This window comes from Neopsephotus bourkii, unplaced genomic scaffold (assembly GCF_033783945.1).
Source record: "Neopsephotus bourkii isolate Nb327-2 ecotype Australia unplaced genomic scaffold, CSIRO-AGI_Nbou_v1 NB_1820, whole genome shotgun sequence".
Classification (NCBI taxonomy): domain Eukaryota; kingdom Metazoa; phylum Chordata; class Aves; order Psittaciformes; family Psittacidae; genus Neopsephotus; species Neopsephotus bourkii.
In genome coordinates, this window is record NW_026902293.1 from 6,386,030 (window position 1) to 6,401,758 (window position 15,729).

General features: G+C 35.1%; 1 protein-coding gene across 10 annotated transcripts in view; it reads left to right on the forward strand.

The window, feature by feature from the left end:
• The window catches only part of CSPP1 (centrosome and spindle pole associated protein 1), a 55,987-nt gene that overhangs the window by 23,125 nt on the left and 17,133 nt on the right, over positions 1 to 15,729 (forward strand). For 8 of the 10 annotated variants that reach the window (XR_009723847.1, XR_009723846.1, XR_009723848.1 and 5 more), the window contains 12 exons: positions 1,631 to 1,645; positions 2,597 to 2,763; positions 3,641 to 3,759; positions 4,498 to 4,588; positions 4,975 to 5,095; positions 6,864 to 7,011; positions 9,224 to 9,376; positions 10,144 to 10,256; positions 11,270 to 11,419; positions 12,719 to 12,865; positions 13,680 to 13,784; positions 14,746 to 14,812. Coding sequence is in view for 1 of the 10 variants with exons in the window: in XM_061342897.1 (XP_061198881.1) it covers positions 1,631 to 1,645; positions 2,597 to 2,763; positions 3,641 to 3,759; positions 4,498 to 4,588; positions 4,975 to 5,095; positions 6,864 to 7,011; positions 9,224 to 9,376; positions 10,144 to 10,256; positions 11,270 to 11,419; positions 12,719 to 12,865; positions 13,680 to 13,784; positions 14,746 to 14,812 (1,396 nt within the window). In the remaining 9 variants the exon portion in view is untranslated. The remainder of the gene's footprint in view (positions 1 to 1,630; positions 1,646 to 2,596; positions 2,764 to 3,640; positions 3,760 to 4,497; positions 4,589 to 4,974; positions 5,096 to 6,863; positions 7,012 to 9,223; positions 9,377 to 10,143; positions 10,257 to 11,269; positions 11,420 to 12,718; positions 12,866 to 13,679; positions 13,785 to 14,745; positions 14,813 to 15,729) is intronic. The other 2 variants (XR_009723851.1, XR_009723852.1) reach the window with 1 other exon arrangement.

A 15,729-nucleotide genomic window follows, 5' to 3' on the forward strand; every position in this document is an offset into this window, starting at 1 on the left:
CCAGGTGTTTTGCAGCCCAGTTGATGTAATTGTAGCAGATTTTGATTTCAAATTTGTATTTCTTTTTTGAAATCGAATGTAGTGTTCAGTATTGCAAGCATGTTTATAGGATTTTGTAAAAAGCAAGATGTTCTATACTGTGTTGCTTGTTTTAAGTTACTGCTGTTCCACTTCCTTAGTAAGGTGATTATTGTACTAGAATTTTGATTAGCATATATGAAGGAGTACACTGTCAGCACTAGTAACATTAGTAGCAAACTGATTGTCACAGAACTAGCACTATTTGCATGTGTTTGCTAAATGCGGAAGCCATTGGATCTTGGGTGCAGTAGAGATCTACTGTTGGAGGTGTAGGAAGGGTAATTTTGTCAAGCAAGAATAATCTGGTTGTTAATTTAACTGGTTTAAATTCTCAGTTGTGCTGGTTTTGGTGGGAGGCTACAACACAGAAACTTGTGCTATTTGTGAAAGGTGCAGCAAGGTGAAAGAAACTCTTATTTTCTAGAAAATATGAAGATGTATGAATGAATAGCTGTAAGATGCTATTAGGCAGCACATGGGGCAGGAGACTGAGAATGCACGTAGAGAAGCAATGAAGCTGAATCAAAATTTCTACTCCTTAATGGGTAGCGAGAGCACTGGCAAGTGGTCTGGCTGTGTGTTCCTGCCCCTCTCTGCTCAAGTATCCACAGTGCATGTTTTATCCCTTTTGCAAACTGGCACAGCTTAGTCATCTGGCAAAAATCTTCATTTTTTTTTGCTACTTTAGTTGGCTTAGATTGGTCGGTTGGCTGATCAGGGATTCAAATGGTGAAAGGGAGAGGAATGGAGTGTACAGCTGGGAGCCAGGCAGGAAAAAAGGAAAAACTGAGCAGAGAAAGCTGCCTCTTTTGGCACAGCAGGCTGTAAGGTCAGTGTAAACAGTTTCGTCTAATCAAAGCTTCCTGGGCAGGAGCATGCTGTGCTGCAGAACTCTCTGCACCATATGCATCTCAGTCAGAGAATGAAAAATGCATGTTGTAGGAACAAAATTATATCCAGAGTTAAGTCCAGGGTGTGTATAATGTTTTAAAACCATTAATTTAGCTGAAAGCCTTCAATTAAGTAGAATTGCTACATTCATTAAGCATCAGTTACCCTTGGCTTTAAATTGCCTCTCAGGGAGAGATTCTAATTAGGTGGATTTCTTGATTAATTACAAGTTGGTTAAACAGCAATGACTGATTACGAATCTATAAATGTAGACTGTTGTATACACTGCTTGTTTAAAATAAAACAATCCCCAGGATGAGCCGAGTACCATAGTCACATCTGAAATCAGGTGCAGAGCTGCAGTCGGTCACTTCAGGAGCAGTTTACATTAGACTTGTTGGAGAGAAAAGCTGTTTCAGTTGTTCTCCTGCTCAGGACACTGGATTTGAAAAGAGAAGTTAAAAAAAAAGTCTTAATGCTTTATAGTTTTTAGTTGTTGTAGCTCATATTTATTATCTGATTTTGTATTTAATTCTAGAAATTTGAAGCTAAGTGTTATAAACAAATATTCATGTCTAGCAGATTTTGAGAATTTTAATCTCAATGCTGTAGTTCATGATTGGCGAGTACTAACTACCTTCTATATACTGTCTTGCAGCTAAGTGATGAGGAGGTAAAGATTTAATATTTTGCTGAAATACTTCCATATCGTAGGGTGTATGTTTGGCTGTTAGATATTTAATATTTAGTTGCTATTACTTTCTCTGCATGTTAACTGAAACACCATAATGTTAGAACCAATAAATAGAAACCCAAAATCTGTTTTACCTGATGTGTGAATTTTCTGTCTTCTTTTATATGGACTAATTTAAACATTAAAATATTTATGCATAGCAGCTGCTGTAAGGGCTTTCTGGATGTCATAGGATAGTTCTGAAACTAACTGACTTGCATGCCTTCGTGCTATTTGCATGTTGCCTTTGACTTTCTTCTGAGGCTGCCAGTTATCAATAAACATTTGATACTCGTATTTTAAAAAGAACACCACCCCCCCCAATCTCTTCTCATTGTTGTGGGTGAAAAACTTAATAAAATCAAAGGAACTTAAAAAATAAAATAATGGTTTTACAAGGAAATGTTTATTGGAAAAAGTATGGTTTTGATTTTTAGCTTTAACTGATTATGAACTATATTAATATGGGGGCAGGGATTTCAGGAGCTTTTCCTTAGCAGAAGATGAGAATACTCTCTGTGTAAGAAACTGGTAGCTGTAGATAACCTGTAATACAGACAACTGTAGAAAAGTTTCTTTTTTTCTGGACATAACTAGAACCTTGTACTTCCTGAAACCTGCCATAAGAGGTTGGCTTTTTTGTAAATCTGTGATAAAAATGCTAAATTTCCTTGTAGTATTAGATTTCCTGTAATTTCTTGGGAGAAAAAAATGCAATTACTAAAATTTGAACAGCTACTTGGGACCCAGTGAAGTGTTTAATGCTACCTAAATGGAGGTTTGGAGTATTTCCTAGTAATAACAAGGTAACTGTTCTGTTTGTTTGGTTTGTTTTTCTTTTTTCGTTTTTTAATTTTCTTTTTCTTTGCTTATTTGTTTCCCCCCCTTCAGCCAAATAGATTGAAGCAGCTTGGCTTGACAGCAAGAGCTTCTGAAGAGAAAGCACCTCCTGAAAAGCCTAGGGTGGCTTTCCAAACACCGGTGCCTTCAGCCTCTCCATTGAATGAAGACTTTCACAGGGGACTAGCCAGCACTGTTGGTGACATAGCAGCTCCCAGGTTTTTGCCATCATGTTCATTTTGCACATTAAATAAGATTGTTGTTAAGCATGTTATCCCTGTAGGGTAAACCTCACTGGTGCTATTGATCCTTCTCCAGGGAACTAATGACGGAAGAAATAATACTTCGGCAATTAACAGAAAAGTAAACTACTTTGTTCTGAAATAAACTTTTAATATCTGTTTCTTCACAATTTATTGTGAAAAATCTGGGGGGGCTGGATTGTCTGTGAAGACAGCTCCTGGTTAGTGTCTGTTTGTGTAGAATAAGGGTCGTGCTGTAGCAATGATGTTCATGGCTATAATATTGAACCACATTGCAAGAATTCTTGGACACATGCCCAGCAGTGTCCATGTCATTAGGAGGCTGGTATGACAGGAGTTCAGACCCTGTCAAACGATCCCCGAGGACTAAGCCCAGGAAAGCAGTGTGGGCAAGGACACCTTCTGATAGGTGCTGTGACTTGAAACTAAACTGTTTAGGGAGACGATAGGAGCATTAGGCATGTGGCTGAAGTTGTGCTGTGCCACTTACCCTTTGACCAGAAGACTAATCCTTGTCTTGTTTTATTTACTGTTACTGATGTAACCAGTACATATTATTAACTGGACCAGTTAAAGAAGGCATACTTGGTTTATGTTCTTTAGATTTCTGGAATAGTGAGGGTTGACGTACTACTCCTTAGAGGAAGGTTAATTCCCTACTGACACTTATCAGTGGCACTAAGGAGAGGCCTTGGGCTAAGCTAAATCTAGAATTTTCTCATAGTGAATTCTCCCTCCCTCCCTTCCTCCTTCCCTCACCTTCTTTTTTCTTTTAATGATCTCTTTTCAGTGGTACAACAAACCAAAAAATTAATGTTCCTCTTTCTTTAAGGTTTGCACCGATGCCACCACCTCCACCACCAGTGTTGACAGACAACTATAGAACACCTTACGATGATGCATATTACTTTTATGGGGCTAGGAATCCTTTGGATCCCTATCTTGCATATTGTAAGTTGATGATTTTAGGTGGATTGGTTGTTAAGAGTGACTCAGATGACTGCTTTTCATGTAGTTAAATGATGAATAATGTAGAACTAATAATAGCAATTTAAACTAATTTCTTAGATGGGTATTGAATGAAAAGTAGGCTTTTTGCCAGTATTGGTTTTGAATTAAGTAGTTTTCTCCAACTCAAAAGGGGATATGGAATCCAGAAATCTTGTTAATTGCCTGAACAACCTCTAGTCTCAGCTACTTAGCCACTGCTCCTTCCAGATAATTTTCTTCATAGTTTTGGTAATGAAAGAATCATTTTCTAAAATTGCTTAAATCATGTTGTAGTTGATTACATGTTTAGGTGTTATTACAATCTGGATATGATTTTAAGTATTTTTAAAGGAATTGTAAGAAATGATCAAATTTTTTATCTTAAGAACTCCTTTTTTTTGTTTTATTTACCCTTTGCTTCATGATGATTTAATGAGTGAAACAACTGTGATGTATTGGGGAGGAGCTGGATTGTATGGTGTTTGCTTTCTTTTTTCTTTGTTTTTCCTTTTTTTCCTGATTTTTGTTTCTATTTTTTTTTCTTATTTTCCTTTCTTAGAAAAGTTTGTTATAGAAGTTGAGAGTCCTGTTTGTAATTCTGCAGTTTGAACAGTGAGCTCTGTTTTTTTAAGTAATGGCAAGTGTTTATATTGGAGCATTTAAAATTTAAAATACTAGTTGTTTTTTGTTGTACTCTAGATGGCACAGGTATGGGCCATTTACAGACGGGAATGCACCCCACACCTTATCTGGATCCTTCTTTAGGTCAAGCCCCAGTGGAGCAATCTGTGTAAGTATTGTTTTATTCATGTTCTTTGTATTTATCTATATTGACATACTTTTCATGATGGAAGTATTGTGCTGACAAATGGATATGCCTTGGAAATAAAGTATGTTAAAGACAATTCTTCAAACTTTTAATGAAGAATTTCTATCTTAACATTATTCAGTGAAATCATGTTTTTCTATGGATTTGTGAAAATGTTTGAGACATTGAAGTGCCAGGCTGTGGGAAACAGCAGCTCTTAAATATTTCAGACAGGGTTTTTCTAATTTTTTTATTTTTCTATTTTTTTTTTAATTTTTTAACAACTTTCTACCCCACTTCCCTTCCACCTCCCCCCCTTCTGGACCCTATGATTTTTTCCTTTTATATGTGTGGTTTTTCTAATTCAGAAGTAGCATTGGACAGAGGAATTCAGGAGATGGACAATTAAGCACAGGAGTATTTTCTGAAGAAAAAACAAAGCCTTCCAAACAGGCAACATTGTCTTATCAACAGGAATTACAAGAGCAGGTACTGAGTGATAAAGCTTCTGATGCTTTCTTCTTTTACCATTTAACATATGATAGTTGTAACTCTAGTACTCTTTCAAGCATATTTTAGTTTACAAGTAAAAAGCTTTTTAAATTCCTCTCCATCACTTCCCCCCATTCCTGTGACTCTAGCTTATTTTAGCTCTTCATATTTTTTCAGAGGCAGAGAGAATGTTAAGACTGACAGCAAACAACTTAGTTCCAGTCATGGAGTTTTATGTAATTATTATCATAAACATCTATCAGCATCTTAAAAGCAATGAGATGTATTGCTCTGATACTTCTATTATGCTTTTGAGCATAATTAGAAACACTCTTAATTTCACTAAGTTCTTCATGATCATTTGGATACTAATTCAAAAGCTTTCCTAATGTTTACTTCCAGTGTATTTGTAAGTGGAGTCTTATCACCTCTTTTCAGCTTTCTTTTTGATAGACTAAACAAATTTCGAGTCTTCTGTCTTCCAGTAGGCATCCTGGTCCCCTTTCATCTTAGTGGTTTTTAGCAGCTGCACCTAATGCGAGTTTTATTTGTAAAATGTATTCAACCATGATAATATATGTTATTTCAGAAGAGGTTTTGCTAGAACCTAGTTCAGTGGCACTGACATTTTCTTAGTCTTCTTTCTGTATTTGTTCAGTGGAGGTTAATAATTACTATTAAAATAGTCTAATTCTAATAGGGATAAAGAAGAAGCTTCCAATTAAACTAAAATTAAGCATAGACATGTCGGAATAGTGTCTGGTATTGTACTTAAGTTCTCTGAAGGCATTTTTTTTCACTATAGTCTTCACTTGTATTTCTATAGAAGTAAATTTCATCTTGCCATATGAGAGGCTGCACAATTTGACATAAAGGTCTAAAAGATGTTGCGCAATACAGTCTTTCAAAGTTACTATGCTGCTTATTGTTGAAAGCAAACAGAAGGTATTCTGCCTTTTTTCCTGTAGGCAAACCTGTCTGACCATTTTTGTTAACAGTCAAAGGGGCTAGATGGGTCTTTGTATTGACTTACTTTATCTCTTAGGAGATAAGACTCCTTAATAAGGAGAAGTGTTTATTTAATGCACAGAAAAAACAAACTTAAGGAAAACACACCTACCTGCGTAGTGGCTAATGTTTTAAAAGCTTTGAATGGAAGATGGATTTTTTTTTAACAGCTGCTGTCTTTATAAATGCTACGTGAAGTTATTAGGAGACTGTAACTTAAATTTAACCTGATTTTGAAGAAAAGGAGGAATGAACCATATGAACAGTTCTGTTATTTGCATATATCATCATGTACTACTGCAGAAAACTATTTATAGAGTTGTGTAGCATTCTATTAAATCATTCATTGTTAGGAGTCTTTATCTCATGTCATCTCTAGTCTAAGTTTTGGTTAAACAAAACATCCCAAGTTGAGAGAAGCAAAAGCTGTGGTATTGTAGGATTTTGCCTGTTTAATTTTGAGGCAATCTCTGTATCAAAGATCCAGAGTTTTGGGAGTTTTGTGTATCTGTATGTTTTTCTGTGATCATGGATGACTGGACGTGCATGTTTCAACAACAGTGTTCAGTGTACTGCCTGCAGTATAGGCAGTGAAATGTTTGCAGTTTGCTTGATATAGATGGGGGAATGAATAATTATAGCTCTCAGTTTGCTCTGTTAACTTTCAATTAAAATTTATTGACTACTCAATAATATTGATTACTCAACATATCAATATATTGATATTTTTATGCAACTGACTTTGGTTTGTTTTTAGATAAGAGAAAGGGAGGAACGACGCAGACAAGAGAAGAAGGAGAAGGAACGCTATGAAGCCAAGTTAGAAGCAGAAATGAGGAATTACAACCCCTGGGGAAAATGTGGTGGTGGTGCCCCTCTGAGAGATCCAAAAGGAAATCTGATAAGTAAGTTTGCCAGAATTGTGGGTTGTATTTTCAAGACTGATGTTTTCTTGCTGTTGTAAAGGCTCTATTCAGATATGTTGTTCCTTGTTTTGCAACACTGGTAGCCCTTTATTGACAAATAGATGTACTTGTTTCAAGCAGATGCGCTCTAGGAATACTTAAGTAAGTGATTATTTTGATTTCTATAGAATCATTCAAAGAGTACAATTTGAACAAAATGGGAAACACGGGATACGTCAACTAGAGTTAAGGACACGATGCAATAGTAAAGGAAGAAGGAGGAAAACACTGTTAGAATCATCTGCAATACAGATGTCCTCAAGTCTGTTGTGAAGGCTTTTATTTAAACATTGCTCAGGAACATTTTTTTTTAATTCTTTTTCTTTTTTTAAAGTATCTCCTAGGCTTAGAAATCTCTGCTTGTGACATGGAAAATAGAAGCATGCTTGAATAAATATAGAAAGTTAAGTGGAATATTTAAATTTACCCAAGTAACACTGCTGCTGAACAGCTATATAAATATCAGTCAGCAGTAATGTTTTTTAAAGTTTGTTTTTTTCCCAAATGTTGTTTCATACAAGATGGAAACAGTGAGCTGAGAGATAGCTATGATCCAGGCAAGTTCATTCACCCCTCTAGTACATCAGAGATAGATGTAAGATTAAAACTCATATTCCTGATCCTGGTTCTTAGTGAGCCCTTCAGGAATATTTTATCTAAAATAAAAATAGTACATAGGCACAATTAGATTTTTATATTTCAAAATCTTGGCCTGTGCCAGCTCTCTTAATTCTTGCCTTTAGCATCTGAGTGAGTCTTACAGTTTTATAACTATTGATTTTTAATGTGAATAAATTGATGTTATTGAAATACAATGTCGATTCTGATTAGACTTAAATGTCTCCTAGTAATATGAGAATCTTCAAAGCATGGAGCACTTATTGGATAATAGTTTATATATAAATAATTATAGTTTCAGTGTTATGACACCTGAGTGACATACAGATAAATTCATAGTGTAGTTTGAGGGAAGGAAAGAGAGTTTGAATGATTTTTAAAGATTGTGTGCCCAAATTATAAGTTTAGAATCGTTTGTTGAGGATCCAAGCTTGTGTTTATCCCCTGAGCAAATAGAGGTGTTCACACTGCCTAACTTTAGGCACTGCATTTAAGTGTGTGGCTCCTCTAGACTTCACAAGTAGAGTGAGTAGAGTGAGTCAGAGGAAAATGTAGGAATCTCATATTAGCCTGAGCTCTTTGTATTCCTGAATATTCTGAGAAGCTTATCTTCATCTGTAAATGAGGAACCAAGAGAAAGAAATTTCTTAGCCTGTTTTCCTGAATTAAACATGTAATATTCTTTTTTCACCATAGTTTAGCAGCATAATGGTTAAGGTATGAGTCAAGTGTCATGAAACATAACATGCTTTCTGACCTGTCTTTCTCTTTATATCTCTTCATTTGTCTTTTTATCTTGAAAATGTCTATAAATAGCTTTTGCGACTCAGATGTATGCAAAGGCTGCTCTATAGAGAGAGATGTTATTTAAAGTTCCTGGAATTTGTGTGCTTAAATGACTACAGTAATTTGTAATTATCAGAAACAGTATTTTAAAATCTCTGATTGGGGATTTTTGTGGTATTTGGGAGGCACTATGTAAATTGTGGTGTAACTGTCGGATGGCATTGTTTTGCTTGTGTACAGAAATCTGCACCTGGATTACTAACGAAGACACGAAGATGAAAATACACTTCAATGTTCAGTTATGCTTATTGCCGTTATAGTAATCAAATAGAGATTCAGTACTTAAAGTACCAATACTAACCTCAAAATTATTTTATGATTTTAAAGAAGGGGTGGTTTCTGAATACATGCTGGCCAACACAGACATGACAGTCATTCTTGTCTTTGAGCTCTTTATCTTTCCATTTCATGGCATTTTTGGTCAGGGGAGTGGGGAGGTTTGCTCCGAAGAATCCTTTCTGGCAAAAGAAACCCAACAAAATAAATCTTTTAATCAGTAAGTTCCTAATGATTAGTATTTTACTTACAGCTTCTGTATTCTTCTCTTTCCTCAAGTTTTTTGTTTCCATAGTTGGTATGCCCATAAAAAGTTGAGTCTGCTCAAAAGTCTCCTTTTTTGAGAATCTGTGGTGAACGTGCCTTTTATGAGAATAAATTATTATAAACAGTTATTTCCCCTTCCCTTTAGCGGACTTGAATATGATGCACAAGCAAAATGAAGATGCGTATCATAATCCAGAGGCAAGACTATATGAAGATAAAAGGGCTAATGTGTCTGTTGACCTAAGTTTGGCCCCCCCAAGACCTGAGAACACAGAAGCATCTACAAATAAAATAGCAGGTTTTTAAGAATACTATATTATAGCTCTATTTATAGGTCTTAGTGATCAAAATTCTCTAGTTCCTTTACTCCTTTCTAGTAGTCCTATGATAGTGTTAGTGCTCTTTACCTGCAAAGTCACTATCATGCTTCTTTCCCAGACTTCTTCATTGCTGTCACTGTGTGCAGTGAAAATACATTTTCTTATCTCAGTGATAACCAGTAACTTTTAGCACTGACCAGTCAGGATCAGTATTATTAGTGTTCTGGGTTCAGTGTTATCTAATCAAACCTTCATACATATTTCTTTTAATTGACACAGTAAAATACAACTGTATAGTAGGAATAAAAGGAGAAGGATCTGCAGATATATGGTGTTACAGGTTAAAGTGAAATTGGTACAGTAACTAGGTTAACAAATTGTAAAAAGTTACAGGCAAATTGGGTGCGTATGCAGCCCTGTTCACTGCCTCCATGTTTCAGGATTTTATTTTCCTATTTAAAAACTATCACATCTTTATCTTTTTACCTTCTGCAAGGCATCTAAATGAGAGCACTGTGGTACTCCAGCCCTGACCATAGTCTAAGCAGTTAAAACCTGACAGTATTCTAGGCAGACAACCTAAAAACTCTTATTCCCAGATATTCTTTTCCACTGTTGCCTTGAATTACGTACGGCTGTCATGAACTACCTTTTGCAACAAGTGTCTCAGATGCCCGCTTCTTCACTCTGGCTTGCTGTCGTAAATTTGCTTTGATTTTTACCTGTAATTTCCTTCCCCTCTTAGGTTTTGAATTTTCACAGACCTCTCCTTTTGCTCGAGGTAACGTGTTCGGTGAACCACCATCTCCACAGCATCTTAAGCGACAGGAGTCGTACAAGAACTTTCTTCGTCTACAGGTGAATCTGCACACTAGGTTTCATCTGGTTAAACAAATTTTAACAAGAGGGGTTAATGTCAAAGTAAATAATCACTGCTGACAAAAGATTTTACCTAGTCATAGCCAACTCTGTACACAAGAGGTGTATTAAGAACTATGTGCTATTGAGTCTCCCAGATTTTGCCTTACCTAGGAGATGCTCGTAGAAGTGAGGCTGTTAATAGTGGCTTCATTAATATGGGTTCTGTCTCTTTATTTTTTTTTTTCTAAGTGTAGTTCTCTAAATACAATATTGAGCTCTGAAGTGTGCGTACAGTACAAGTTTGCATACATAAATATGCAAAGAAACAAAGATGTTTGCCCTTGGAAGTCTATGTTACAAATGCATGTTCATCTGAAGGAATGGTGATCAGTAAGACAATAATAGTGTAGTTACCTATTGATGGGTATATAAAATATGATTATTCTTCTATCAGCTTATATCTTCTGTCTGTAATACTTTGCATATAATCTTGTGCTGTGAGAATTAATTATTAAAATAATTAAATATCAATATCAGGTAAATCCTAGATAATTTTAGAGAATATGAATGTCATATGGTGGTTTGATGGAGATCTCTTAAAAAGAAAAGATCAAGGTTTCCTTCTATGTATAGTGCTGCAGGAAAGAATAAAGAATGGGTGGACCTTTGCCTTTAGTAAGCCAGCACTGTATCTAAAAAATTTCCTATGTTCTGTTATTTAACCAGTAAAGTATTATTCTAGCACATGTGAAGTAGAGTTGATGTTAGGAAAAATCCAGGTGTTATTAGTAGCATTTATAATTTGTGTTCTTATGGGAAGCTGGTTCTGTAAATAGTGGCCCAAAAGAAATCATCTCATTTTAAAGGAATTTTGAAGCTGAAATGTATGACTGACCCTATAATTTTTTCAGTTGCTTCATACAATCTTTGTGCAAGTAGGTATTGCAGAAGTCATAGAAGATCGTGATGGTAAATATTGATGTTGAATACTCCTTTGCTTTATTTTCTAGATTGAAGAAAAGAGACGTAGGGAAGAAGCAGAGCGAGAAAAACTGAGACTGGAAGAAGAAAAAGAAGAAAAACAACTAGCAGAACAGAGGATGAGAATTCGAAAGGCATATGAAGAGGAACAAGAGAAGGAAAGAAGGAAAGAGGAGGAGGTGTAGTATTTTGATACCTTAACTTTCTTCCATCTCAAATTGACCCTTTTAATATTTGTCTTCTGGATTGAGAAGGTGAACTGGGAAGTGTCCGGTGAACTGTTCTTTGTTTTAAAATAGGTCTACATTAGCTGTAGGAGAGGTTGAAAATTGCTGGTATTAAGTAGCACATTTTTCTCACTTTTTATGGTATACTACCAATTTGAAGGACATTTTAATTCCTCTAAGAAAAGCTCTATAGTTTTATAATTGACAGTGGTGCTCTCCTTGCTAAAGGAAAGAAGACCAATAAAAAGCTTTGTCAAATTGGTGAATTAAAAAAAAAAAGTCCCCAAACCAACCAACCAAAAACCCCCCAAACAAGCAAACCCAGCCAAACAAAAAAGCCAGGCCCCAAACCCCAAACCACCAGTTTTTGTTAGCCTCTTAAGCCTAGCTGTCATGGAATTATTTGTATTCTGAACCTATCTGTACAGGAAGATTTCATAAAGCCTTTTTTTTGAATTGGCCAGAATATATCTTTGAGGTAAGAATACTGCTTGTTTTGGAAAAATGACAAGGAAATCTAATGAATACTTTTCATGGAGATAAACTTGTGATTTAATTCAAATGCAGAAATTTTATTTCTCAGGTTTGGAAAATGGAATGAATTTGCATAATTCAGAATCTCATAAATAATTGTAGGAAAAGGACACAAGGCTATTGGTGATGGAAAAATCTCTCAGTACCTTGCGGGATTATGGAGGATCAGTTCAGAATGTAGGACTTCAAGATTTCCAAGACAGAACACTTAGCTTAGATTGTCTTTTCCTAGTATGAGCAAGTTAGTTGGATGAGTGTTGTCTTCTGCATGGTAGAGCTTGTGTAGTATAGGGTAGGAAGCTAACTGGTGTCATAGATTTTCACGGACACAAGACTAAGATGAGACTGGATGATAATTTTCCCTGTGGGCTTGTGATAGCATGGTGCATGTTTGCAGTAAGTTTTGTTTGAATCCAGATCTTTAGAAATGACTCCTACAGTTTAACCTTAACTGGTAGCAGATCTGGGGAAGCAAACTGGTGTTCATTGAAGTTATTAGGAATTCTGTTACATGATGTTAGCACAGCCAGGACTGCAGATGTTTAATATTTGCCTGGCATATTTTTTAATTTGAATGTTTGAAGTCAGCCTAACGAAATATGCTTTTAATTTCATACTAATCACTTTGATGTGTAATTTTAACTTCTCAAAGACAAATAAAGCAAAACTTCAATAATGTTGAGTCTTTTTTATGTACTAATAATGTTTGTGTTACAGCAAAAATTAAAAAATAAAGAAATAATTCGATTAGTTGAAGAGAGGCAAAAAGAGGCAGAAAAAAGAAGAAAAGAAAAAGAAGAAAAGCAAAATGAACAACGTAGACAATATATTGAGAAAGAAAAGATGGAAGAGGAAAAGAAGATGGTATGCTTCAGTGACTTCCTAAGATAAAAATCCTACTTTCTAACTTTTTAAAATAACTGTATTTTAAAGGAATTGTGTGATTTCTTAGACTTCTACCTTCAGTGTTCCCCTTTTAGTTTCTTGAGCTGTCATACACTTAGTACACACACAGAGAATAGCTAATCATAAAATCAGACAGCAGCAGTTTATCTTCTGATCAAATCTGCATTGAAAAAAAAAAAGGAAAGGCAATATAAATGAGAGCAAGCTGCATTCTGTAGTTAAGTTTTATATCTGCTGTTAAGTACCCTGGCCTGCTTTTACTAAGGCCCAAATACAAATAAGAATAAAATGATATAATGTAGAGGACTGTAGGACTGTTCCTCTTTAACAGTGGTATTCTTTGTATCTTAATTATTTTTTTTTCTTGACATGGATAATGCAAGAAGTCCATCACATGGAATTCTGATGGATAAAATCTAAGTAAATTATAAAACTGTTTCTCTTCTAGAAATGTCTACATGTCACTTCTCTAAAATAAAGATACGATGAAAGTGTTTAGAGAAAAAAAACATATGTAACTTAACCATAAATTAAAAACCCCACATCCTAGGAAAAAAAGATTAAAATTACTGTAGGTAGAAAATATAATCACAGGAAATAATTTTTGCAGTAACTTTATGCAGTTAAGAGTTGAAAGCAAATTAAATAAATAATTAAAGTAAGCAAAAGCATTTTTCTGTCAAATGATAAATATTGACAAAACTCTTTCTGTTGATGATAATACTTTATTCAGAATCTGTAGGAATGTAATTTCTTGCTTTCCTCCTTTCAGATTTCAAGGCAGCCTTCTCCCATTATTCCTGCTCTTCAGAACAAATTAATAAGAAAAGAAGAAAGGATTCCCTCTGCTGAGAGCCATACATCTTCCTATGCACACGTATGATTTTTATAGTAAACTTTTACTGATTTATTTAATGTTTTTTATTTTATATTTTAATGTTTGCCAGTTATTCCGGAATACCACAAATAACTGGAGACAGTCTTTATAGTAGCTGGTCTTGTAGCTCTGAAATTTAATGTTCGATTTTATTCAGAATACTGAAGATAATCTGGGGCAATGTTATTTTTTTTCTGCATGTGCATTTTCTGTAGAGATGAGCACCTGATTTTTGAGTGTGCATAACACTGTCCAGACTCTTACTAAGAGTCTAATGATCCTAAATTTTAGGATAAGAAGGTTTATGTCTAATCTGGCAACTCACTGTGTTCACCCAGAGAATTTAGCTCAGGCATGAAGTTGATTCCTATTACTTATGTAATCATCATGTTACAATGTAATGTTACAATGTAATCATCTATGATACTTGAATCTCAGGCTAGCTTCTGACTTTTTGTTGGGAATGCAGTTTTTGTTGTTTGGTTGTTTTTTTTTTTTTTTTTACCAACTGTATGAACTGGGTAAAAATTTAGAAAAATGAATTTGCCATGAAAAGGATTATTTGGCAAATACTTCTTAGTGAAGCTTCAGAAAATGTTTTAAGACTTTAGACCTTACTCAGAACTGTTGTTTTCCCTAAATGTTATGAATGCTCTGGAGGAAGGTTAGCTTATTTCTGTCTTTCCAGTACGTGGTATAGCTTGGCCTAGATCTCTGAATAGTCCCATTATAGGTATTATCATAATAATTTAGGTTACATAGTTAAAGATGAGATTTTAAAACACCTTAGGCATTAACAACCTGTAAAGTTACTAGTCTGTCTTCCAGAAGTAGAGGTAGTTAATTTAAATTATAACAAGGAAATAAGATGTACTTAATTTAAAATGTACTACATAAGTGTACTTATGTCTGCTATATTTTCTTCCTTTGACATATCAACATTTCATATTATGATCACTAGGATCCTCCAAAACCAAGGGCTCCTTCTCCACCTGTCCCCGCTAGAAGAAATCAGCTGCGTGCATTTGGTAGGTATCATCTTTATTGCAAGCTCACTTCCTATTACAACAAAATTGCTCTCAGTTACAATTCTCTTTCTTACCTGCAAAGGAACTGTCTTACAAAGTTTGCATTTCTGTGTGTTCCCTCTGTCTTAACATTATCAGTTTATTAATACAGTGTGTTTGCTGTATACACGTAGAATAAAAATGCATTTATTACGTGTCTTCATCAGGAAATACTTTTTTTGTAAATATTCCGATAATGAAATAATCTGCATGAGAAGTGCTGGTCTTTCAGTCAAGATAGTGATGAAGGCTGCATTCAGAATGGGAGAGTTGGACTGGCTATGTTAAGGGTTAGACCAACAATGTGTAGAGCATTGCACTCCTAACTCTTAAATTCTCCTTTCCTTTGTTAATCTGCCTAATCCTCTGCTCATTCCTTTTCACTTTCAGTGGTGGTTTTAAAATTCGGATGTGCTGGGAGGATCTCCTTTGCTCTTTATATGTTAGTTATCTTGGTAATGTGTAGGTGGAAGGCAGTAATTTTCCTTCTGATTCTTTTTTGCAAGTATAAAAGAAGCATTACATGGAATGTAACAGTAAATGATGTCCTAAAATGCTACCTTCCTGCAGTCAATACCAGGGTCCATCCTGGGGAATTACATGTCTTCCATTCGATGGAGGGCAGAGTGGTTCTTAATGCAGCTCTAGGAAATCAATTGACTCAGACCATTGTCATGACAGAAATAAAGATATACGAGTTAAATTTATGTTTGAGGATTTAAGCTAGAAAAATGTGCTTTCCTTCTAGGTTCTGGACTTGGAAAAGGCCACTAAAATATCTGATTATTAAGCATGTTATTTGTAAAATAAGGAATTGATGAAACTGTTTTAACTTGTGGAGGAAGGCTGTCCTGACCATAAAAAAGCAGCTTGGTTCC